Here is a 26,454-nt window from a genome sequence, read left to right on the forward strand (position 1 = left end):
CGAATGCCTTTAGGGCTGATTCTGAGGCCAGAGTGCTATTTAGGACATCTGCCATTCTATGAGTCTGCTGAGATTCTCACTTCCCATGTTGGATCACTCTCCCCTTTATTTACTCCATCAGTTAGCGTTAGCAGGTACTAGACTTGTCTATGTGCTCCCTTTGACTCCCAGTCCCTTCACCATGACCAACTGTGAACTGAAACTGATCACCTGGAACAGCGAGATGGCATTGGTACATGCCACCTCGATGGGATTGAATTGGAATCCCCTGGTATGCTTCCAACTCCACCACTTGGGGCAAGTCAGCCTGAGCATGTCCCAAATTATACATCTCTTCCCTCTCCCATTCCCACCACCATGTTCAACAGGGATCACATTTCAGTTTAGATCTGTAATTGATGCACAGTTATTCTTAAGTGTTGAAAAAAAATCTCACTGGGATTAAACATGACAATAGGTCTGATCTGATTTCATCATCATTTAAAAAATCATCTATTATTTTTCACTTTATGTTTCTGTGTGGTAGCAAACTGTTGAAATCTTTACTTAATGTATGCTAAACTGATCTTCTGTATATAAAGAGAATCGAAAATGAAAAAAAAAGAAGGTAATATGTTCTGAAAAGTATCATTATAATTTAATTATATCATAAAGCATTATGTGTGATTCAAGTAACACTATGTGGGTACCATTTGCCTTCAGAGGAAAAAAAAAAGTGCTTGGATTTTTAATCAAACCACACTATTTTTTTCAATATTTATTTATTTTTTAGAAAGAGTTACAGAGATAGAGGGAGAGACAGAGAGAGAATGAGATTTTCCTGTCACTGGTTACCCCCCACATGGCTGCAACAGGTGGGGCTGGGCCAGGCCAAAGTCCGGAGGCTGGAATCCCGTTAGGGTCTCCCACCTGGTACAGAGTCCCAAAGACTTGGACCATCCCCTCGTGTTTACCCAGGGAAACTAGCAGGGCGCTGCATTGGAAGTGGAGCTGCTGGGAATTGAAGACAGTTTTATGGGATGCCAGTTACAGGAGGAGCTTTAACTTGTGCCATGGCATGGGCCCCTCAACACACTGCTTCATTTAATTTTTGTGTTCAATCTCTAGCTTTTATTACTACTAATTTTATATAAGTAGAAAGTTGGTCATGGTGTTACCCTAACACTATAGGAGTTCAAGTTTCACCTTCCCCCTGTGATTAGCAGAATGAATTACCTGCAAAGTCCACATGCTTGGTATTCCCAGGAAGGTTACAGGTTAGCAAATTGTGTCATCCTTTACATTACTAAAAATAGTTTCCCCAAAATATTGATTTGCCTTTGCTTCACTTTCTGATAAAACATTTGAGAATAGTTTTTCTTGGCTCAGTTAATATGGCATCTGTTCTCTCCACTACACAACTCATTTGTCATGCAAAAGAGGAATCTTTTTCCTGCAGTGGTATTGATCCACATGGCCCTTTTGGTTAGGAGTAAAGCCTCTTTAATTACCTTGGCTGACTTTCATTTTTCACAAAGTCTTAGGCACATTAGCTCTCTTGGTGTAGTGTTCTCATTTCTCTTAAATTTAGATGTATTTTGTTCTCCCGTGATTGATTGACTGTCTATATTCTTGAGAAACCACAGCCTTGCCAGTCTATACTAACTCTGCTCAGCCTAGAAATCTGAAAGAGCTATCTCTCAGCTTCTCCTAGGGTTTATAACCTCTTCCCTTTCCTTTGCCAGAGGTGTTTTGACCTTTAATTAAAAGGAAAATTTGTTGTCTTCCTTTCAGAAGACAGCAAATAATGAACTCATTAAAATGAGGTTAGTGTTCAGGCCTTAGAGCAATAAGAGTTGAAGTCTCATTAGCAGCTAACAATGCAGAACACAGCACATAAATAAACCTAATATGGCACAGCAAAATGCCTTGGTGCATTAAATTTGAGCAGAATCAAATGTTTACCATCAATGATGTCTGGGGCATGAAGTTTTAATGCACTTAATAAAGGAAAGCAAATTGCTTCCTATTAGCCATGAAATGTTACCACTGAAACTGCCCCAAAAAGTGTATTATGTAAATGTGGGATATGTTGGTAATTAACAAGGATATTTTAGAAAAATATCTGTCTTGCTTAATAGATACAGCAATTAGGAAGAATAAAGATGACTCAAAATCTCTAATGGTAATTCTAGAGATAAATGTAAAATAATGAAGGATATAAGACATTTTAGGAAACTTTATTACATTTGTGGCCCAAGGTGAGAGATACTTGGGAATGTCAAACTAAATAATTCATTAATGAAACATCTCTAAAACTAATGAAATATCTTCTGGGAAAGAGATTCCTTAAGAACTTATTTAAAGTGTTAATTTACTTCATTTGTGGAAGTACAAAGAATTTCCTTTACATAAATGCTAATATTTTGTATGTTTTTATAACACTAAATGAGCTATAGTTATAAAATACTAATTAAGGATGTTATTTCAACAGTTCAGTGGATGTGATGGGACTATAAATTCTTTTTATATCTAATATCCATATATCAGTATTCATGTAAAAAGATCAATAAGAGTATGCTTTTCAGTATTCCTAAACAAGGGTAGACATTTCTTTCAATATATCTCCTCTGAAATTAACCTTTATCCAATGTACTTCCTAAATATAAGATCAGTAGGATAGTATTTATACCTGGTTACTTGTTTCATAATTTTTTTCTTCAAAATATTTCAACATACCTGCTTTCATTCTACACATCTTGAGCTCTCATAAAAATATTTTAAAAAATATTTTGGGAGGGTCAAAGAATTGAAGAGATTAAGAACAGGTGCTTTATGTGGATGAAGACAACTCACTAAATGACACACTAATGATTCTGAAGAGCTACCTCTCTCTTGGTGATCTCCAAACAATGTTGTTCATTTCATGGCCCCATCTTTGAACAGATTTAGGAATCATCACAAACTCCAAGTCACTCATTTCTCATTAGGCTTTTTCTTTCTTCTGTTTTCCTATTCGGTACTTTTCCTCCTCTGACCCAGTCAGCTCTGCATACCTTGGCTAAATATTTAAGGTGCTGTCTTACGAACATTACGTCTCTGCTCAAAACTCTCCAATGACTTAGATTGGACTGACTGCACAACATTAGTGTTTATTTGCTTATGGTCTGTCACCCACTGAAATATAAACTCCTGATTAAACGACTTCATCTTGGTCGAAGCTGCAGCTCCAATGCATGGAATAATGGGGCTGCATTACAAATTAAATATTTCTTGAATTCCTAACTGTAGTAACATTTTCTTTGAGACTTTCTTAAATTCTGACAAAACTCCCTTATTGGGATTGAGATTGGTACTGCCAATCATAGAACTCCAAAGAGTATCATCCAAATAGGAAGAAATTTGGATGTTGCTTTCTTTTTTTTTGAGGGGTGGTGGATCAGGGTTGTACTGGGAAATGTTAGCAGGAGTGCGTATTTGTTGTAGTTGCTCACCTTCAGGAGGAGCTCACTGGTTTCCCTTCATCTCCAAGGAATCGGAGTGGTAGACTAGCAGGTGTTTATTAGATGATGTTAAGCTTTGTTTTGTTATTAATGTGAATTTTAATTAGGTTTTAAATAGATGAGCTTAGAGAGGTGACAATAAGATTTCTCAGGAGTAACTATTTTTGAAATTCTTAAATTTGTCAGAAAGAGATACTTCCTGGAAGATTATTTGTCTACCGAGTATAAAACATGGCACTATATCATGGTTTTAATATGTATTTGTTGTGGTTACTATAATCATGTTTCCATATAAATAATGATCTTACTGTATGATGTTATTTGTATACTTCTAGAACTGTAATGAGAAACTTCTACTATATTTGAGCTTAAATAATCAATAAGACTTAGTGCCAGAAAAATATAAATTGGCTGTGAATCAATAATTAGCCATTAGAGTTTATGTTTGGGGTGCACATTTAAAGACATATGTATCTGAATGTATGCAAAATATTCAAGTATGTATCATATAAAAAAGTGCAAAAGTTTATACAATTACCATGAATATTTGCACAAATCCATGTGTATTTAGGTATAGGAAAATAACATGAAAAAATTTAGTATTATGAAAATAAAATGCAAACATTTCCAAATACAGGATATAAACCTTTTCACATGCATGATATACACAGACACAAACATTTGTGCACGTGTGTGTGTGTGTGTGTGCATGTTTAAGGGCATGGCATATTAGCAGCGCCTTGGAAACCACTCAGAAGAAAGTCACTGGAGAAATGCTTGCTATAGTACAGCTCCTGATGGAGATAAAACTTTAAGATTTATTAAGTTCCAGTTGGTAGTCTCTACTGGTATTTGTTTATTTGCAAATAAGCTTTTCTCATTTTATCTGCTAAATAAAACTCATATTTGTTAAAAACTAAATTTATCCTTCTATATAGAGTAAATTAAAAACTAGTGATAGTTCTGTTTTCGTTCTATTGTCAATGATAACATTTTGTTTTGCTTTCTAAGTTACCAAAGGGGACATGCTTAAAATGCTTCATCTGATACTTCTAACCTTCTATTCAAGTTATATCAATATTTTAAGGCATTATATCTTTAAAGTATTATTATGGACCAGTTAAATAGACTAAACTTTGACCATGAATAACAAGATGATTAATAGATTTTTCTTCTTTATTCTTCTATTAAATATATCTGTTTAAAAGCTGATGCCATTATTATTCCAAAAGAGGTCACATTTTCACTGTGATACATGTTGCATATATTTATCAGCATGATTTCTATTTCACATGTGTTCTGTAATAGATAAATACCCAAAAAAAGACAATGACTTATTTTTGTTCAAATATCATACAGCATATCAACCACTATCACCATTATCAGTATAAAGTACCTTGAGGTATGAAACAGGAACAGAGACTGTTGAGAAGATATTGAAAATATTTTTGTTTTTCATCTTGAATGAAATGGCTATGGGTGATAAAACTAGAAATTAAAACCCTGAATTCCTACCATCTAAGAATTCTCGTGTGGTTTTGGGATTTTTAGTGGAAATTGTACCTATCAAAGCTAAGCCAGGAATCTCTGATGCCTGTCTTCACAACCTGAGACCTTCACAATTTGACAGGAAAATTCAGTTTCCAAAATATATCCTTGAAAGAGAGGGAAGTGTTCTAAAAGCTGGAACTGCAAGTTTACTTTCTGTGCCTAAGAAATGTTTTAGAAATGTTACAACACAGTAATGAATGAGTAAAAATATAGTGTGGTTAATAAGTGAAGACCTTAAATACTAAAGAGATACCTGTTTGGTATGTGAGCAAGGAATATTTCCAGAGTTGAATGAGGGAAAGCAATCAGTGAATAATTATTAAATATCTATGTTGTGGCAAGTATTCTGTGGGCCTATCTGGTCTTATACTGAGAAAAGAGAGAGTGGAGAGTGAGAAATGCAGATACCCCGGATATCCACTGTGAGCAAATCCAGACACAAGCATCCCAATGAGAATGCCAAAAGTTGATTACGGAGAAGGAGATGACTGTTTTAGACACCTATGTCTTTTAAAGCCTGAAATCATAAACCAAGACAGAGATTAAAAATATTTTTAATACTTACTGAAAAGTGATTTTGTTAATGAAAACATTTTGATAATGGTCTTTTGAAACAAATTACAGTGAGAGTAAGATGTTCCAAAACGTACTGCTCTATTTATCAAAAGTGTAATAGTTATTTCTAAATACATTTCTAGAAGCCCATAATATTAAGAAATTTATTTTGACCTGAAGCTCTTTAGTGATAGTAAATCCTGTAATAATGGAAAACTCCTTTGTAGAGCTCGCCTGCAGAGAGATAATGTGATTGTATAACTGAATGCATATGTAGATTCACATTCCATATAAAATTGCAGTTATTATATTTTTATAATTGCATTACATAACAAATAAGAAATTATATGCAATAGAGGATGGCATGACCCTAGAAAATTTCCTCCCCGCCTAAGGACTGGCCATTCACTTAATGTTTTTTTCCTAATAGAATATAATCACAAACTAGGGAAAGTAGGGGTGAGTATTGCTGAGTGATCATCTGAAGGAACACCTAAGTAAATCAAGTCAATGTATTTTTCTACTAAAGGACTTTGGTATGTTAATGCAAACTGAGAACCTCCCAAAAGATGCCTAATGTAGAATGTTTCCTAAAGATCTTAAATATGGAATTATTTTTCCACAGGATTATTAAATTTCACCCACCTAAGATCCACAAATCATGGTTTGAGAAACACTCTTCTGTGTTAAGGAGTTTTATTTCCATGATTATAGGTTATTATGCGGGGAAACTGGCATGAGCTAATTTGGAAGAAAGCCCCAACTTCCACAGTCCACCAATTCTGAGTCAGCTCTGTAGTTCGTTTCTGAATATGTACCTGTGTTGGACCTTCCATTGCAGTACAAAATATGTCTTCCAGTTTAGTCCTCCAACACAGGAGCTGGAGTTATGTACAGTGATTCAGAAGACACTTTAAAGTTCCAACCTAGCACAAAGTGAAGCTGGACCCAGATCAGTACAAAGCCTTTCTAAGAATATTCCATTTTGAATTCTAAATAACATGGCTCCTGGCCAGTGCTGCGACTCACTAGGCTAATCCTCTAGCACCCCGGGTTCTAGTCCAGATCGGTGCACCGGATTCTGTCCAGGTTGCTCCTCTTCCAGGCCAGCTCTCTGCTATGGCCCAGGAGGTCAGTGGAGGATGGCCCAAGTCCTTGGGCCCTACACCTGCAAGGGAGACCAGGAGGAAGCAACTGGCTCCTGGCTTCGGATCAGTGCAGTGCGCCGGCCGCATCGTGCCAGCCGCAACGGCCATTGGAGGGTGAACCAATGGTAAAGGAAGACCATTCTCTCTGTTTCTCTCTCTCTCACTGTCCACTCTGCCTGTCAGTAAATAAATAAATAAATAAATAAATAAATAAATAAATAAATAACATGGTTCCCATGTTCACCCAATAAGGGTTTTGATTTTGATATTTTGTGTTGTGTGTTTATGTGTATATTTCTCTCTTCCGTATGATTTCTTTTTATTTTTGAAGTCATGTTTTAGTCATTGAGCTTGAAATGACTATGTTTATTCTACTGACCTGAGTAAATCTTAAATACTAGAGTATTTCAAAAAGTTCATGAAGGGGCAGACATTTTGCACAGCAGTTAAGTTGTCACTTGGGATGCCTGCATGCCATATGGAAGTTCCTGGGTCGTGTCCCAGTTCCTCTGCTTCTAATCAATCTTTCTCTTAATACACATCCTGGGAAGCAGTAGGTGATTGCTCAAGGACTTGGATCACTGCTGCTCACAAGGACGAGCTGGTTTGGGCTCTGGGCTCCTGGCTTCCAGTTGCCTCGGCCCTGGCCCTTTTGGGTATTTGGAGGGAAAACCAGCATATAGAAATCTGTAAATTTCTGTGTCTTCTTTTTAAACAAAATAAAGACAAGTACAAGTCCCACAACCCCCCTGCCAAAGCTTATGGACAGTGGAATAAAAAGATGTGTATTTTGCTGACAAAAATATTGGAAGTCCATGCGTATTTTTCTCATAGCATGCATTTTTATAAACTTTTTGAGGACCCTTTAACATTCATGAATTTCAAAATTTATTGCACCAAATGAAACTTATCCTTTAATTAAATTGTCTAAAACTTTCTGAAGTATTCTTATATAAGCTAGTTACCTTTACTTTGACTATGACCTTGTCTAAATAAGATCAGAGTTGGTGAACTCAAGAGGCTTCCATAGCCTTGGCAACTCATGACAAGAGCCTAGGGAGATTACTGACGCCATAAACAAGAGTGTCAATTTGTTAAGTCAACAATAGGAGTCAATGTGCACTTACTCCTCATGTAGGATCTCTGTCCTTAATGTGTTGTCCAATGTGAATTAATACTATAACTAGTACTGAAACTGTTTTACACTTTATGTTCTGTGTGGGTGCAAACTGATGAAATCTTTACATAATATATACTAAATCGATCTTCTGTATATAAAGATAATTGAAAATGAATCTTGATGTGAATGGAATGGGAGAGGGAGCTGGAGATAGGAGGGTTGCAGGTGGGCAGAAAGTTATGCGGGGGGCAGGAAGCCATTGTAATCCTTAAACTGTACTTTGGAGATTTATATTTACTAAATAAAAGTTAAAAAAAAGCTGGTTCTACGTCATTGCTACTGTATAATTTACTTAAATATTTGGACTGGGGAGTGGGGGAGGAACCTAATTTTCTTTTTACTTTTTTAAGAGGTTTTAAGGAAATAAGCATATTATATAAGCAATGAAATCTGAAGTTATAATTTAAGCTTATCTTTTAACAACTTAAGAAATCTCATAGGTTATGATAGAGACTCTGGGGTAAAAGTTTATAGAAAAAATAAATAAAATATTTGAATATCAGGCTTAGAGAAATTAATTTATAAATCAGAATGTTTATGACTATATAATATTAACTGAAGGTTCCTATAGATCTCATATTTGATTCTAATTTAGTTAGTTGATTCAAAGTTTCAATCAAATAGGTAGAACATGAGAACTATGGAAACAGAGGTACTAAGAACAGGTGATTCATAGTTTTAAGTATCCTCTCTGGACTGAAAGTTAGGACACAATTGAAAGAGAACTGGGACTGGTAAGAACCGAGCAGTGTTTTCTGATCCCAGGGAGAGAACCTCGTTGCCAATTCTAAAGCATTTGCTCATCTCACAATGGCAGAATGTTCAAAAGATTCATGGAAAATGCACATGACCTTTTATTTCCACTTCTCCATGAAATTATTGACATACCTTTACACTTTCAGAATAGACTAATTGCCTTGGTTTACAATTCTGTGGACTCTGAGATGCCAAGTACACTCTCCAGTAACAAAATGTAGGGCACAGGACAAATCTACTCACCCCACTAGGAAGGAAGTCAAAGAGACATGGTGTGTTTTGCTGATGCAATCAAATAAAATTTATAGCACCATAAATACACTTCAAATTTAATGATTTATATAACCTTCATTGTGTTCTTTGATAATCAGGAAGAAAATGCAAACACTTTATATACGTGACATGAGTTAATATTGTTTTACAAGGTTAAACCAATTTTCAATTTCTCTTTTCTTTGCCAGTATCTTTAATCAGCATCAATGTTTGACCTTCCAGTATTCAAAAAGCACTCCTTGTTCAATGAGATGCTCATCTTACTCACATATACGTTTGCAGTTAGCTTCTGAAATTTGCCCTCAAACCTGTTTAACAAATGTTTGAAAGTGAAGATGGTATAGGACTTTAAAGTTTGGCTTCCCTATTGTAGTGATGTAGAGGTTTCAACAACATACTCATACGGTTATGGGGAAGAAATGTTTAGAGTAGCAGTGGAAATATTGATTTTTCCCTTGAAACCCTTTATAACATTTCCCCATGTCACAGAATATCAGAGATCTGAATCATCCATGAAAGCACATCACCCCTTGCTTCCCATGAGGGTGCATCCACAATCACACCATGCAACTTCCTCCCATACTTGGGCTGCCAAAACAAGCCACGCCTTTATTTCCGGTACAGGGACCCTCCTAAATGATTTTCACAGATTTCTTTTTTTTCCAATTTTCCTACAATTCCTTCTCAGCAAAGAAATGAATATATCAACTTAAAATGTAACTTGCATTTTATGTGAGACAGAATGGAATGTGACTCGTTAAGTACACACCAAAATCTTTCCTGGCAGCAAGGCTTGTTCACATTGACCCCTTTGCTTGGAGCAGACTCTCCAGGTTCCTGTTAAAGGGACTGCTCGGCTCTTATTGTTCACGCCTCCACCAAATGGTCACTTTTTCAAATAGGCCTTCATAAATCTGATTGCTTACCTGTCAAAATGTAGGTATGCTGTGTTATTTTCATTAAGAGATTTTACTTGTATGCATGAGTTTCAAAACCATCATACAAATGCACTTACCTTTTGCTTGAATATCCCACCAATTTTTTGAAGTAGACTTATACCAACATTATTTTTGTAACACTAATTATTACATTAATTTCTTATGTGTAACATCTGTATGCCTGAAAAGAATGTAAACTCCTGAAAATAGTAAGCTTCCCAGTTTTGTTTGATAGGCACTTTCTAACTCCATAAGCTTATATAGGTTATTTAATTTTCTGTTTCTTACTTTCCTCACTTATACACGATGGGATAATAAACGGGTCATTGTAGATTAAAGATATAACTCATGTAGTTTTCTCATTACATAACACATAGTCAAAATTCAATAACATTAGATATTATTGTTGCCATTCTCTTCTGTATCCTTAATACTAAGGAGAGTGCATAAAACATAGTAAAATTTCTATCAATATGTTTGAACGAATGAATGAAAGAGTAGCACAAAGAAGGGATGAGAACTTGGAGAGACTGAGCTCTAGATTCCAGGATTTCTGGAACCAGAAAGGACCAGAGAAGAAAGATAGCAATAGAACACTGATATGATGGGTGGGAACACAAGAAGATAATTTACTCTCAATCAAAGTGCTTTGACTTAGCAGGTTTTTGTTTCAATTGAGTGAAATTTTAGCAGAAAGAGCCTGGCATCCCAAACTCTCCCAACAAAAGATCCACAAATATTCAGTGCAAGTAACCAGAGACATTCATTCAGTTTTCTTTAATTAACTCATCCATTGCACAACTGGAGCTAAACTATTTAATATGAAATTACTTAAAGATTTAGCATATTAATGTGATGAGTTTTTATAGAAAAATTTCATGGAATATTAACTTCATTGTATCCTGGGTGGCCCCAAAATTCACAATAGTGAGACCTGAGTATAATATGATGTAAGAGAGTGCTAAAGTCATTTAAACCTTCTCTGTGCATCATCTGGGAGACCTTTTAAATCTGTACAAAAATTTCCACCTAGAAAATAAAAATACAAGTAACTCTCTGTGATTTCCACAGTGGAGTCTAGTCAGGATAAATAAGATTCTATTTTTATTAAGTTGATGAATAGTACCTTTTTTTTTTTGCTTTATTAAATCCTGAGGAATTCATTACTGAATTAATTTGTTGTATTTACTTTTATAATTTATCAAAATAATGGGTTATGAGTTATTTTTGCAAATAAGCATATATTTATTCCCCTTGGTACCCAATCAAGGTACATGGTGAGTTGTTATAAACAGGACAAGGGAAAAATTGAATTTCATTTATATTCTTTTTATGATTTGTCATCTTTTCAAGTCAACAAATTGTGCTTCCTGTCCAAATGCTCAACATTTTATTTGAGATATATTTCAATGTTAGTGCAAAATATTCAGATACATAAGTGTGTTTACAATTGCATGTTAATTCTTTACTATTTGATATATACCTGAAATTCATACATATAACTTCCTAGTTCACTAACAAATTTTTCCAAAGCTAAGAATGTTTTAAAAATTCCATTATGCTGCATTGATTCTAAACTTTATATTCATATTTTTCTTGCTCTAATATTTCTTTTTGCTGTTTAGATTTTTTCCTATATTTTCATCTTTTTTTCTACTTTTCGCCTTTATTATTTTTATGGCATAATATTTTCTCTTTTAAGTTTATTTCTGATTTTTAGTTTTAAAATTTAGATTGATTTTCTATATATTCTTCTATCAATAAAAACATGGATACTTCCTTTCTCTAAATTTTGAAAACTAAAGAACATTTGCTTACACTGAAGTAGGAAACCTGGGAATCTTTTGCAATCTACTTTTTTATAGCCATTTGTTTTGTACTTAGTTATAGTTTTGTCATTTTTACTTCCACATTAATAAGGATTAAATATAGCCAGGCTAATACTAGACAATTTCATTTCTTTCAGCAATTCAAAGGCCTGCCAAATTCCTCATATAACTAATTAGCACCAGTGGAATAAAATCCATCTGTCCTTGCCTTTGTGAGTTTGTCTTAGCAGATCTATAATATAAGGTTATAAGACATTTGTCTTATGAAACCTGATGGTAAATGTCAAATCCTACCTACATTGTTCAGGTACCATTTTATGGTATGCTCCATGAACAATGTTTATCTTTTTACCATTGGAACAGTGCTACCAATAAAAATAACTTCAACTAATGCAAATTATTGATGTATATTAAAATGTGCTGCTATTATGCTTTGACTACATTGTACATATATGAAAATACACTGAGCAACATGTGACACATAAAAATGAATGAGATTGGAACAATCTGTAGGTGCTTGTAAATTTGAGTGAGAGGTCACATACACAATTATTGTGAAAAGGGGAAAATGATGTCAAGTCTTAAGAAATACTTCGGGAAGATGTTTTGTGAGCTGAGCAAAGGAAACATCTTGAAGTACCAGAAAAGACTTCATATAATATGACGATATTTAAGCAGAGACTTAAAGAATGGGTAGAATTTGGGAAATGGAAGTGGGAACATATGAGATTTTCGTGTCTTGATAACATATTTATTCAGTTCTACAACATACCAGGCCCTTGTAAACATTTGGAATGTCTTATCCAATATAAGACTCACAATAAATGTTTGAGACGAATATTCAGCCTTATTCCATTTCACAGATTTTTTATTAAAGGAGGAAATGAAATAGTTGCAAAAGTTTAATCATTAATTGAATAACCTTCCTGGCCAAGGGAAAAGAGCACTGACTACCCTGAGGATGTTATCATGATTGCAGAGTATAAAGTTGAGTAGAGTAAACCAAAAATGAAATGTGGGGAACATTGTTGGGACCAGAGCATTTTTAGAAACCTAAGAAAAAAAGTTAATGAAGAATTGCCTAACATGGAGGAGTTGAGGAAAATACATTGTTTGGTATTTATTAGATTATTTCTAAGGAAGCACCAAATGTGTGGGCCCAATCCTCCAGTCTAAAGGCCTTTTTTACATCTGTCACAGACTGATCTAGAGTGGTGGCAGTATTTATCAAGAGTCCGACTGCTGTCCGACTCTGTATTTAATATCTCTCTCCCTCTCTGTGTAGTAAGGTTCAATGTCCAAGTTCAAGTTCAAGGTTACTGGGACCATTCACTGCAAACCCAAAATTGTACCCATCTACAATAAGTAGTTATTGAACTTAAGAGCAGATGATGGATAAATAAACGCAGAATAAAAAATAACTTCAAGATCTCAAAGGAAGAAAACTATGTGAATATAATTGGTGTGGTGAGGAAAACACGGGGAGGGAGGAAGTAATACATACAAACATATATTATATGCATGTATATTTCAAGATATGAAGGCCCAGGGATTGTGCAATGAGCAAAAAAAGTGTCAGAAAAGGAAATTGCTAAGAAAAAATATGCACAATTTTCTTTTATTTTAATATGAGTCTTTAGCATTTACCAACAATTTTAATTAGTTCAACAGTTTAATTTAATTCCATGCTCTCTTTAATATTATTGTATCTTTTTGAAATTTTTAGCAATATTTTATAGAAATGTGCTAAATGGTTTTTTGCTCTTTCTTAATTTATAATATTTAATAGGATTGACCATAATTAGACCCAGTATAATTGTGATGTTATAGAACCACTAACTATATATATTTGAATATTTCAAAAAATTATGGAAAATACAGTTAAAAGTTAAGTTTACTTTGACACAATTTTTTGAAATCATGAGTACAGGGGATCTTCAAAAAGTTCAATTAAGATGATTATGAAAAATATATTTAAAGATTTCAAATTTTTGCATAAATATCAGCCATCTTTTAACTCCATTTTCCATGAAGTTTTTATAATATCCTCATAATTTATGAGTCTTTCAATTATTGGGCTTTTCCTGTCTTTTGAATTAGACTAATTTGTAAAGAATAAATAAAGTAAGAAATACTTATATCCACAAATATTTGAAAATGATTAGCCATAATAACTAAAGCAATAGCAATTGTCAAAACCTCTGCTTGCTTATCAGTCATATCAAATGAGTGGCTGTACCAGATCAGTCTTAATATCTTTAGTTAGAAATTAGTTTCTCATTGGCCGGCGCCGCGGCTCACTAGGCTAATCCTCCGCCTTGCGGCGCCGGCACACTGGGTTCTAGTCCCGGTCGGGGCGCCGGATTCTGTCCCGGTGGCCCCTCTTCCAGGCCAGCCCTCTGCTGTGGCCAGGGAGTGCAGTGGAGGATGGCCCAGGTGCTTGGGCCCTGCACCCCATGGGAGACCAGGAAAAGCACCTGGCTCCTGGCTCCTGCCATCGGATCAGCACGGTGCGCCGGCCGCGGCGGCCATTGGAGGGTGAACCAACGGCAAAAGGAAGACCTTTCTCTCTCTCTCTCTCTCTCACTGTCCACTCTGCCTGTCAAAAAAAAAAAAAAAAAAAAAGAAATTAGTTTCTCATAGTCATCAGAAAGTTAAATCATTTAAAAAATCCATTGAAAATAGGAAAACATGCTGAATCAATAAGCAGACCAATAAGCAAACTAAAATCCCAAGTATATGAAAGCTCAGGGTTATGAACATATATTAACATAGAATTAATATCAGAGAGAGAATTGGCAGATATTTTTAGGTAACTAATTTGGAGTAACAATTGTCAATTTGATCTATCCTGTTGACAAATAAGTAATTAATATGGTATAATTTCCAATCTGGAAGTTAGGGAAATGTGTCTCATGTTTTCAGATAATTCATAATCGAGAGGATATGTATTCTATGTGTTCTTTCCGGTTTTTGTCTATAGATTTGTAAGCTCCTGTATGTCCTGTAAAGCATACTTTTCTCTTAATTTGTAATACCCCAAACTTTCAACTCAATAATCGTACCTTAAAAAGTGGCAGGGAATATCATTATATATTTAGAATTCTATAAAGAACTATATTGAATAGGCTGTTTGTATTAATGTCACATTAACATGGAAAAATAAAGCAAAACAATAATAAGTGATAAAGAAGTAGCACAGTTAAATGATAGATTAAATTGCAGAACAAACAAAATTCTCCTTCTGTTTCTTAGCTACAAATACAGAACTTTTCTGCATCCAAAAAATCTGAAAATTTTTCCCCAAGAGAAGGAAGTATAATAACCTAAAATTTAAAAAATGCCTATATAGAAATGAAAATTGATTTCAGTATTGTTCAGTTGCAGAATTGCCCATTTAGTAATGTGTAATATGCTTAGACCTATTCCAAAATGTGGTAACTGAAGAGATGTAAGCATTTCAAACTGGGAGGAAATAAAAAGAGAGAAGGCCAAATAATCCAGTTCTAAGCTTCATCTTCTGTTTTTATTATAAAGACAATAAAATTGTAAGATTACTATCGATTTCAAATAATAACAATAGCAATCACAATACCTGAAATATACTACATCAAAGTTCCCATTAAAACTCAAAAAACAACAAAGCTCATATGCCATTGTTTCAATAAGGCACACACATTTGCAGAAGACGCATCCCAAAGGTTCATATTTATTTTTCTAAAATCATGTTAATTTCTTATTTATTTCAGGCATTACTAGAGACTCAAAATTTACTGCGCACTCAGGTTGCAAATTTTACCTTCAACCTTGGATTTTCAGGGAAGTTTTACCACACAGGTAAGAAGGAGCTTTGTGTTCTCAGGCAGCCTCAGATAAATAGGAGTTAGGATTTTAAGTGTTCCATAAGTAGGAGAAATAGAATGTCTGAATTGATCATGGGAGAAACTTGGGTACTTTATATAAGTAGCCAAATCCAAAATCAATGAGCTTGTTTGCTTTGGCAAATACAATTAAAATCAAGGTCAAAGAGGATGAGAATTGATTTTTTTCAACCTGGTAAAAGAAATCATAACTATTGTTTTAAGTATGACTGCACAACTAATTTTTTAGCATAGTCTACATAGAAAGCATAGAAATGATGATGATGATGATGAAACAGCTACTACTAATAATTAAAAGTATATTAAATCATGCAGTTGTTGAGGTGATGAGTACTTTAGTATGTATTACTTTCCTTTGGAAACATGGGATGGGAGAGAAATTGAGTAGGACCTAAGAGATGTCTTATTAATTTAGCTTCGTCTATAGGATTTTTCCCTAAATTTATTACTGCTAATTTGACCTAATATCCATTAAAACCATCACAATTAGGCTTATATCTCACCACCTCTTTCCAGCCACATTTGCATTTATATTCAGTGTCAGTCTCTCAACAAATTCTCAAAATGTGATCAGTGTTTATACACTGTTCTATGTTCTGATATTTTTCACCTCCTTTCCCACCTCAACTCCAGATTTTGGCTGTTATTTTCTGAATATGAATATTTTTATGGCTGGTGCTAGTATACAGAAAACTCTTCATAAAATTGATTGCCTTAGAATATGATAAAAAATAATACAAAACTGTTTCAGCCTATATTAAACGAATATCTACAACCTGCACCTTTTTGTGCATTAGTGCTGTGAACTGAATGTTTGCTTGGGACAGTGCACTGTGGTTCCTTCCTAAAGTTAATCCTTCATTTTCATAAATGTAACTTGTTTATCTAAAGGGGCTTTTTAATGTAAAAGCTCACCATGGTTTATTAGAATATTGAAGTAGCAATATCTTATTGGCTTTTCCCTGATGCTTTTTTCTCCCTGCTTTGAAACTTGTAAATCTGTCTAAAGTAATAGAAGGAAAATTAGTATTTAGCCCAGTTGATAAATCAAATGATTGCATAGTTTTAAAGGACATTTTGCAGAAAGAAATTTGGTTCATCGTATCTGCTGAGGCATAACCAATTGCAGCTTACAATTTTGAAAATAGATATAGTTTTGTAAATCTTCTTCAAAAGCTCCCTCAAGAAATGAGTTCAGCCTAAGAAACTCTGACTATGAAGTTATAAAGCAGATAACTATAAAGCCTGTACTAACTCGTGGAGGGGAAAATTATGGTATTATTTGGGTTCACACACAAACAATGCTATTTTGTCTTCAATAGCTCTGTCAGTGTACAGCGAGCCATTCTTTCGGCTGAAATATATCTGGATAACTATCTCAATTTCTATTTACTTTTCATACTCAGCCCTATTAAGCCTTTCAGATACTTGCAGAGCTAACGATGTTAGAGGTTGGTTCTAACACTTCCCCTTTCTTCTTTATAACCCTGAACATGTACACAGTTCACATGCAGTAGGAAACAAGCAACTGCCAGTCAACAATATCACAGGGATAATGTGAAGGAATACACTCCCCCAAGTCCAGACATATTTTAATTACATCTCTTAAACAGATTTTATTGAGTTTTCATATTAGAACTAATCTTAACAAAAGTAACAAGAGACATATTGCCATTATGCTGTGGTGATAGTGCACTTTAGGGAATAAGCAACGTATATAAATTTGTAAATCCTGGAAGCTTAATTTCCATTAGGTAAATATTTAACTTTTTTCTAATTGGTAAGCTGCTTTATTTGTAGTATCCTTGAAATGCATCCATAATGCACTTCAAGAGGACAATCACATTATGTTGAGTACTTATTCATGTACTTGGCAGTTTCAAAGTTGCTTCCAGAGCTGAATTACCCTGCAGTGAAACCCAGTATCAGAGGGCATTGTCTCACCTCTATTTAGACAGATTCCTATATGGCGATCTAATGTTATAGAAAAAGAGACTGCAAATCAAGGAAGTGTTTTCCTATGTGTGCACCTGGCTGTGATGTGAAACATGAAGAGACGGCCTTGTCACAGTGACTGTCTCAGTTCTCTCCCGGATGATCCGATTTCCCATGCATAAGGATGCTGATTGATGAGCCTCATTGTTTTGAAGACATTTAATCACATATGCCCAGTGTAATAATGATTGATTCTACATTTCTTAGACTGGTTTACTTATTTGTATTTTTCATGTATTCTTTCCTGTTCAGCTTCTCTGTCCTTCACATGCTAAACACAATCTCACCCAAAAAGGATATATCACTAAGCCTTCTCTAAGTCATTCACCCATGAGTGCCAAATCGAAAAAGGGAGGAGACAGTGCTGATTAAATAGAAATAAATAAATAAATAAAAACATGGAGTTTCAATGAAATATTTTAATCTGGAAATTTTCACAGCTTTATGTGAGTTGCACAACAAAAGCTCAATTGAAAAAAGATGAAGAGCTGCTAATTTTATTTTTCATGGAACATGATTTTTGCTGAAAACCATTGCTAGTCTTTGAATTAGTAACTTGAATATGAGCTAATCAATGGTTAATTCATGAATATTTGTGAATTGGGATGACACTCTTTTTTCCATTAGTCTATTGTATAAAAATACCCCTTTATATAGAATTACCTACTTTCAAACAAAAATTTACCTATTGTTTTGCCTTTCCATATAAAGCATTGATTAAAAGACTACATATTGGAAACAGACTGCTTGTGTTCCAACCCAGTTCTGATATTTTACTAGCTATGTGGACACAAACACACTGCTTAAACTTTGTATGCCTCAGTTTCCATACCTACAAAATGGGTATAACAATAATATATCTCATCTTCAAGAATGTTGGCAGGGTTGCAAGTACTAACTGTTTATTAATTTTATTAATTTTAAAATAATTTTAATAACATTCAATTACCATCAAAAATCAGCAATGGATAATTCACATTGTTTTATGTCTCACTTTGAATATAGCTTTTAATCAATTTTTATTATCATGCAGATTTTTTATTTGGTATAGTATTTAAAAGTACTTCATTCTTTATACTCACCTATATTATTAATAAGAATTAATATTTTGCACTTTATGAACAAATATAAGGCAAAAATTCATACAAAAGAGATAGCATCAAACACTGGAATTGTCTTATTTTAGCATTATAACAGTACCTTTAAGGAAATTAATCATGGTTTAGGACTTTTTTTTAAAGATATATTTATTTATTTGGAAGTCAGAGATACACAGAGAGCAAAGGCAGAGAGACAGAGAGAGGGGTCTTCCATCCGCTGGTTCACTCCCCAGTTGCCCACAATGGCTGGAGCTGTACTGATCCGAAGCTAGGAGTCAGGAGCTTCTTCCAGGTCTCCCACATGGGTGCAGGGGCCCAAGGACTTGGGCCATCTTCTACTGCTTTCCCAGGCCACAGCAGAGAGCTGGATCAGAAGAGGAGCAGCCCAGACTAGAACCGGCGCCCATATGGGATGCCGGCGCTTTAGGCCAGGGCGTTAACACGCTGCACCACAATGCCAGCCCCCATGATTTAGGTCTTGATAAAATATTTCTTATTTTGGCAGAGGAACTTTTAGAAGCATGTTATTATCTCAAAACACAGATCATCCAAAAGTAATAACAAAGTAATTAGATCTCTATTATTTTACTTCTGAATTAAAAGTACTTTTTATTAGAATTTATTATTATGTATGTTTTATTAGAATTAAGAGAAGTAAACGAATATCATTTAAAAATAAGAATAAAATGTATTAATTTTCACTAATGATCTAGATTTTAATGTAGATCAGGTTTGAATTGAGAGACTCAAACTGAACTTATATTTAAAGATCTGTAACATGGTCACATATGAATCACAAATTGTATTTCCACATGTAAGTCAAGCATACACTGGGTATAGAAATATGTGTTTTCATTGAGTTAAAAAATTAATATTTTCATTTAGGTGGATTTGAAAGCATTTGAAATTCTGTTGTGATCACACAGCCTCACTTGGTTTTATGGTTTTCGTTATTTCCAGTGTCAAGGGTCTGACTCATGTAACTTTGTATTATAAAAGCAACATAATTTAAGAGAAAGGCAAACGGAAGTGAATTTAAGGTGTATGTGTAAAAAATGTTTTAAATATCACTCTCAACCTTGTGGAGAATGTTTATAAATTAACATAATCCCTGATATAAAAATTACTAAGATTTTATGATCAGTCATGCATTTGTTTATGTCAACAGTCTGCAAAATTTTCTCGCAATGGAGTAATTTACCTCTTTCCTGGTCAAGTAGGCAGTGCTTCCTGCCACTTGCAATAATGATTATTGGAGTTTAAAGTGAATGAAGCCTTTCTCACATATTTTGTATTCAAAGCACAACAGAATGAACTCTGATGTTGGGTGGAGGTGGAAGAACTATCAATTCTTCCATCATATGTGACTTTGGCTCTCTAATCTGTTACCCAGTTTGCTCAATTACAGCCACAAGAAGCATCTTACCATAAACACTATAAGAGGGTGTGAAAAACTCTTTGCTTGGATCTCAAAGCTTGATATTCTTAACATATTAACAAAAGTCAATGATTTTTTTGTGAATATGTAATACTAAATTTGAGCCAGCTTTAACAAAAATCAAGCATTCCGCCTGCTCTTCTTAGTCATAGGACTTTATCACCTTCAAAGCTTCTATATTCTCACTGTCTGTGGTAGTATTCAAAATGCCAGAACTCTAGTTAAAACTGGTGGTACTGATACCTATCGAAGATTATGGAATTACAGATGGGATTCCAGGAACATTGAGTGGGTATAAAAAGATAAACAGACAAGCATGCACTCCGATGGTCATATGAAGCAGCCAACATCCAATGAAGATCAAATTAAATATTTTGTCTATCCACCACTCTGCAGAAGGAGCATGTTAGAATACAAGTTAAAGGAATCTGGTTCCTGACTAAAAATTGTACAATGTAGGCAGGCAGAATTTTGAAGAACAAGTACAAATCAGTAGATAGTTTTAGGAAGAGGGAGATCCTAAAATTTATGAAGCATTTTCTGTTTGCAAGTCACAATATTAATTATTATACTTTCATGAAATGTTAGTAATAGAGGAATTTGGGTTTGGTTCATACATTGTGACAAATATATAATAGTAATGTAATGATAGAGTAAGCTGGATATGGGATATATGAAGAACTGAACTCTATACTATTTCACAATTTTTGTTTTATAAATAAAAAGCTGGGCCGGCCCCGGGCTCAATAGGTTAATCCTCCACCTGTGGCACCGGCACCCCGGGTTCTAGTCCCGGTCGGGGCACCGGATTCTGTCCCGGTTGCCCCTCTTCCAGGCCAGCTCTCTGCTGTGGCCAGGGAGTGCAGTGGAGGATGGCCCAAGTCCTCGAGCCCTGCACCTGCATGGGAAACCAAGAGAAGCACCTGCCTCTTAGCTTCGGATCAGCGCAGTGTGCTGGCCACAGTGCACCAGCCACAGCGGCCATTAGAGAATGAACCAATGGAAAATGAAGACCTTTCTCTCTCTCTCTCTCTCTCTCTCTCTCTCTCTCACTGTTCACTCTGCCTGTCAAAAAAATAAACAAACAAACAAACAAAAAGAAAAGCTAAAAAAGGTGATTAAATAAATTGATCACATTGACACTTCACTAAGGGCTTACGTTTACATTTATTTACATCCTCATTTTAAACTAGCAAACTTAGACTCCTAGAAGTTAGCTTTTCCAAGATCACATAGTTAATTAAGTGGCTAAAGCAGATACTACACTCCAGGTATTAAGTTATAGTAAATATGTATTTTAGCCACATTTACTTATTTAATGATATAAAATCAAGCACCATTCTGTAATACATATTGTTATGAAAGAATAAACCATATACATACACTCTACGCTATAAACCAGGAATTGTTATTTTACTTTCACAGTTAAGTATTTAGACAACAAAAAGGAATAGATTGTTGTACTATTGATGCAGAACATTTTTAATTAAGCTGGAAATTATGCAACTGTACAAAATCTGTGTGATCATTCAGCAAAAATATTCTTGGAGAGTTACAATATGTTAAATTCTCTCAGACATAAGTTTTTGTCTTCTTTTTCTTTCTAAGTATTTGTGGTATAGAAAAGATCATTGAATATGTTAAAAAAAGTTTCCAAATAGCAAAAGAGAAAAATATATTGATTATAGATTCTTTTTTTTTTTTTTTTTTTTTTTTTTTTTTTTTTTTTTTTTTTTACAGGCAGAGTGGACAGTGAGAGAGAGAGACAGAGAGAAAGGTCTTCCTTTTGCCATTGGTTCACCCTCCAATGGCCGCCGCGGCCGGCGCGCTGCAGCCGGCGTACCATTCTGATCCGATGGCAGGAGCCAGGAGCCAGGTGCTTTTCCTGGTCTCCATGGGGTGCAGGGCCCAAGCACCTGGGCCATCCTCCACTGCACTCCCGGGCCACAGCAGAGAGCTGGCCTGGAAGAGGGGCAACCGGGACAGAATCCGGCACCCCGACCGGGAGTAGAACCCAGTGTGCTGGCGCCGCTAGGCGGAGGATTAGCCTAGTGAGCCGCAGCACCGGCCCTTGATTATAGATTCTTAAGTCAGATTTCTAACGTAATCAATTATAAGGTTCATTGCTAACTCTTAAGAAATAGTTGTATCAAAATGGAAAATGTGTGTATACATTAAGTTTAAAATGCAAGGATAATAAGTATTGGCTAAGAATTAAACTTTTAAAAAATAAGGAACAAAGATTTTAAAGATAAATAGATGTTTCTACAGCTATTTCTGGGAGATGGCTTTTTGGGTTGTTTAATTTTTGTTTTTAGCTTATATATTATTTTGCGCTTTCCATATTTCTTCAAAATTATATGTTACTTTGCAATTAGAAAAAAGTAACAAACCTCATCAAATAAATTTTTAAACTCAGTTTAGACCTATATACAGGAAAATATTTAATAGTAAAAAAGAATTATCTCTGATTAGGTTTGCTGTATATAAAATAAAGGAAAGCAAATGATAATTTCTCTGTAGATAAATTAGTGAAAAAATAACCACTAAAATTAGACATGCTTTCTGTTACCACCATGTGCTAGTAATTCTAAACAGTATCAGTGACAACTTATTCCTAAATTATAAATTACCGGTTTGCACCCAGGACCAGGACCACACCCATCCCAGCCCTTCCTAAGTTCCCACCCACTGCCTCTGATGTGATTTAGTTTATATTTTCTTTTTTTGCCCTGATTAAGGAACTCAAATAATTTGGTCTATGTATTGGTAGCATGAAGGATAGCATAAATCTTACAAAAATAACCTTTAAGCTAGTATGGAATTTTTACAGAAGCCATTTTTCACTTTGTTTTATAGGGACTGAAGAGGAAGATGAAGGAGATGACCTTTTGCTTAGATCTGTGGATGAGTTCTGGTGGTTTCCTCACATGTGGAGCCACATGCAGCCCCACCTCTTCCACAATGAATCATCTTTAGTGGAGCAGATGATTCTCAACAGAGAATTTGCACTGGTGAGCACATTTTCTTGCAGTATTTTTGAAACTATGAGCTGTGATCCAGTAGTGAATTGTAATATCAGTTTATTGAGTTGGATTCAATAGAAATGGAAAAGGCTGCTTCACATGCATTCAGGTAGAAATAGAAAATCAGGGTGCCTCACATGCGTTAAAGGTACATTTTGCTTTGCAATATTTTGTTTCAGGAAGATGTGTGTGTGTGTGTATGGGACCATGTTGTGACACTTCCTGTTTTGTGAGAGGATTTTCTCTTGCATCTATGAAAAGGAAACATTATAATTTCTTCATTGTGTTCCTGGTACAATATAATTAACCAATCCAAAATCATTTCAAATGTTAAGGACCTTTGGGCACAATTAAGACCTACTTGGATTGCCCTCATCCGTTATCAGAGTACAGGGTTTGGAGTCATGCCTGTACTCCCAATTCTGTTTTCCTACTAATGAACACCCTAGAAGGCAGCAGATGATGGCTCAATTGCTTGGGTCTCTGTTACTGGCATGGGGGATTTGAATTGAATTCCTGGATTTTGGCTTCCACCTGATCCAGCCCTGGCTGTTGCAGACATTGGGAAAGAGGAATCTCAATCTCTCTCTCTCTCTCCCTCTCTCTATCTCCAAAATAAAATAAATTTAAAAATTTTTGAAGTTTCATAGAAAGTATTTGTGTTAAGAATGAATGACTGGATGGATAAATTGAGATTAGAGCTATGACTCTAGTGTAGTGACTTTCAAATTTAAAACACAAATTTGTGCACCCTGCAGAGTTTCTATTTGAGTGAGTTTACAGATGGGGTCTTAGAATCAGCATTCTCAAAACATTCTCAGATGATGACCATGATCTTGGACTAGACCTTTGAGAATCAGAACTCTAGACTACCGGGAAAACTACCGCAAACTACTGGGCTACACAAGAACTGCTGCTTTTATGATGCCTGAGTTAAGAAAGATTATGCTATTGTTTTATATTTCTAAAGATGGAAAATAAATCAAAGGAACAGCATAGAAATTATAAATTCAAATTTCAAGTTCCATTAATAAACTTTTATTGGAATACTCGCCACATTCATCCCTTTAGATATTGTCTATAGCTGCTTTCATGCTGAAGCAGCAGAGTTGACAAGTTGCAGAAATCACATGTCCCATTAAGCCTGAAGTATGTCTATCTGGACCTTTAGCAAAAATATTTAGCAAAAATGCTCTAGACAGCTATTAGTCCATGTAACCTTTAAGGGTATAATGAAAGACAGAATCTTTTTCCTGAGACAAGTACTCAGATACACATTCTCACATCTTCACACAGTGGGGCAAATGGTCACAGGGATTTGTGCATTCCCCGAAGTTAAAACCCCAGTTAAAGACCAGTGCTGTAAGGAGTTACAAATCATGTGCACAACATGATTGCTAATACCTTCATTCTTTCCTTTTTCTTTCTTTATTTTCTTTGTTTGATTTTTAAATTTTAGCTCCCACATATAAGGGAGAACATGCAACATTTATCGTTCTGGGTATAACATTTCATTCAACATGATGGACTCCAGTTGTGTCTAGGTTGCTGCAAATTGTAGAATTTCATTCTTTTTTATAGTGGAATAATATTCCATTGTGTATATATACCATATTTTGTATGAATATTCATCTGATGATGGATGCTTTGGTTGATTGAAAATTCTTTTCTATTGTGAAAAGGGCTACTATAAACATGGTGGTGCAGATATCTCTTATGTGTTCAAGCCTTTTGGGCATAACACAGTAGTGTGATTGCTGGATAATATGGAGAGTCAATTTCCTGTATATTAGGAAATATCTGCACTGTTTTCAATAGTGGCTGCACTAACTTACATTCCCACAAACAGTGTATAAGTGTTTCCCTTTCACTACATCCTCAACAGCAATTGTTACCGTCTGTGTTTTGGATTTTAGCCATTCTGACAAGAGTGAAGTGATATCCCATTGTGGTTTTGATTTGCATTTCCCCATCCATAAAAATAAGAATGATAGAATCAGCTACCTCATAAGACACATGTAATATGCTTAAAGCAGTGCCTGGCACACAGTAAGCACTCAATAGTTGCAAATTCACCAATTATGACTTTCTAAGTAGAGCTTAATATGCAATTGTAGTTTACTTTCTATAAAGTAATTTAAAATATATTTGGATTTAAAGAGTTCTATCTCCACTTTAGGGAATATTCTGTAAGTATTGTACTACTTCATAGCATTGTAAAATTTAGTAAACTTTTCCTTTTCCAAAAATAAACTTATCTTAAGTAAGTATGCTCAGTTCTTTCAGTGTGGTTACTTTGAAAGTAAAGCATGTTTATCACTTGACTTAAACCTCCCCCGCTGCACTCCCACTCCGAAGCCTTGCTTTTTAGGCATGTAGGTTATATTTCACAATGGCTGATTTCACCTGTTTGTGTAATTTCTTTTTTAAAAGTCATGCTGAGAGCTCAGGGAAAGACTCAGCTGTAATTGCTCTGTAATGAAATGTGGAAAGCTATTGAGAGTCCATTCAGAGCAATTACATTTGTTTAGTCAGCGTAGCTAGAAGCTAGGCTTAAGCCTATAAATATGTGTTGTAAAAAGATCTTACATAGTCAAAACATTACAACCAAAATACACTCTGTTAAGCACACACACTGAAGTGACGTTGTGTTTTTACTTCTGGAGCTCAGTACAATCTAAACTCAAGGCAGTGGCATTCAGAACCCCACCTTTACTGTCAATGGAACATGACAACACATGTGCTGTCCAGACAACTAAGAAATATACTTTTATTGAATTATTATCTTTCCACATTCAGGTGATGCTTTCAAACCATCACCAATATCAAGAGAGGATAGAATAGTGGATAGCACTAAAAAAGACACTGGCAAACTGACGTTTCATTCTAAATACTAATAACAAATTCCAATATAGAAGCTTATGGTGTCTTCATGTCTTTCTCTCCTCCTCTAAAATGACTCCCTTTTTCATTCTCTAACCTACAAAGACTTTATATAATTAATTTACATGAACTTATCAGCTGAAGAAAAGCACTAGACCAGATAATGCTGCTCATCAATTCCAGCTTTAAAATTCTGTGATCATTGACAACACAGGTCCACAAATTTGGAATGAACATCTTGAAATACTCATCTAGCTGCAATTGAAACAATTATGGGAAGAGATCTTCAAACTAAATGAGCAATTTATACAGATAAAAATCAAAAGTATCTAAATCCCTTTTTAAAAATTCTGTGCTGACACTCCTCTATATTGCTTTGTATGACCTTGGCTGGGACAGAATTGTCAATCTCAAAATAA

The 26,454-nt window shown here is 34.9% G+C and overlaps 1 protein-coding gene across 2 annotated transcripts in view; it reads left to right on the forward strand.

The window, feature by feature from the left end:
* The window catches only part of NDST4 (N-deacetylase and N-sulfotransferase 4), a 302,613-nt gene that overhangs the window by 143,159 nt on the left and 133,000 nt on the right, over positions 1–26,454 (forward strand). For both annotated transcript variants that reach the window (XM_089302587.1, XM_051820067.3), the window contains exons 3-4: positions 15,462–15,549; positions 22,986–23,140. In XM_089302587.1, coding sequence (XP_089158713.1) covers positions 15,462–15,549; positions 22,986–23,140 — 243 coding nt within the window. The remainder of the gene's footprint in view (positions 1–15,461; positions 15,550–22,985; positions 23,141–26,454) is intronic.

This window comes from Oryctolagus cuniculus, chromosome 8 (genome assembly GCF_051225735.1).
Source record: "Oryctolagus cuniculus isolate XC-2025 breed Fujian yellow rabbit chromosome 8, ASM5122573v1, whole genome shotgun sequence".
NCBI lineage: Eukaryota > Metazoa > Chordata > Mammalia > Lagomorpha > Leporidae > Oryctolagus > Oryctolagus cuniculus.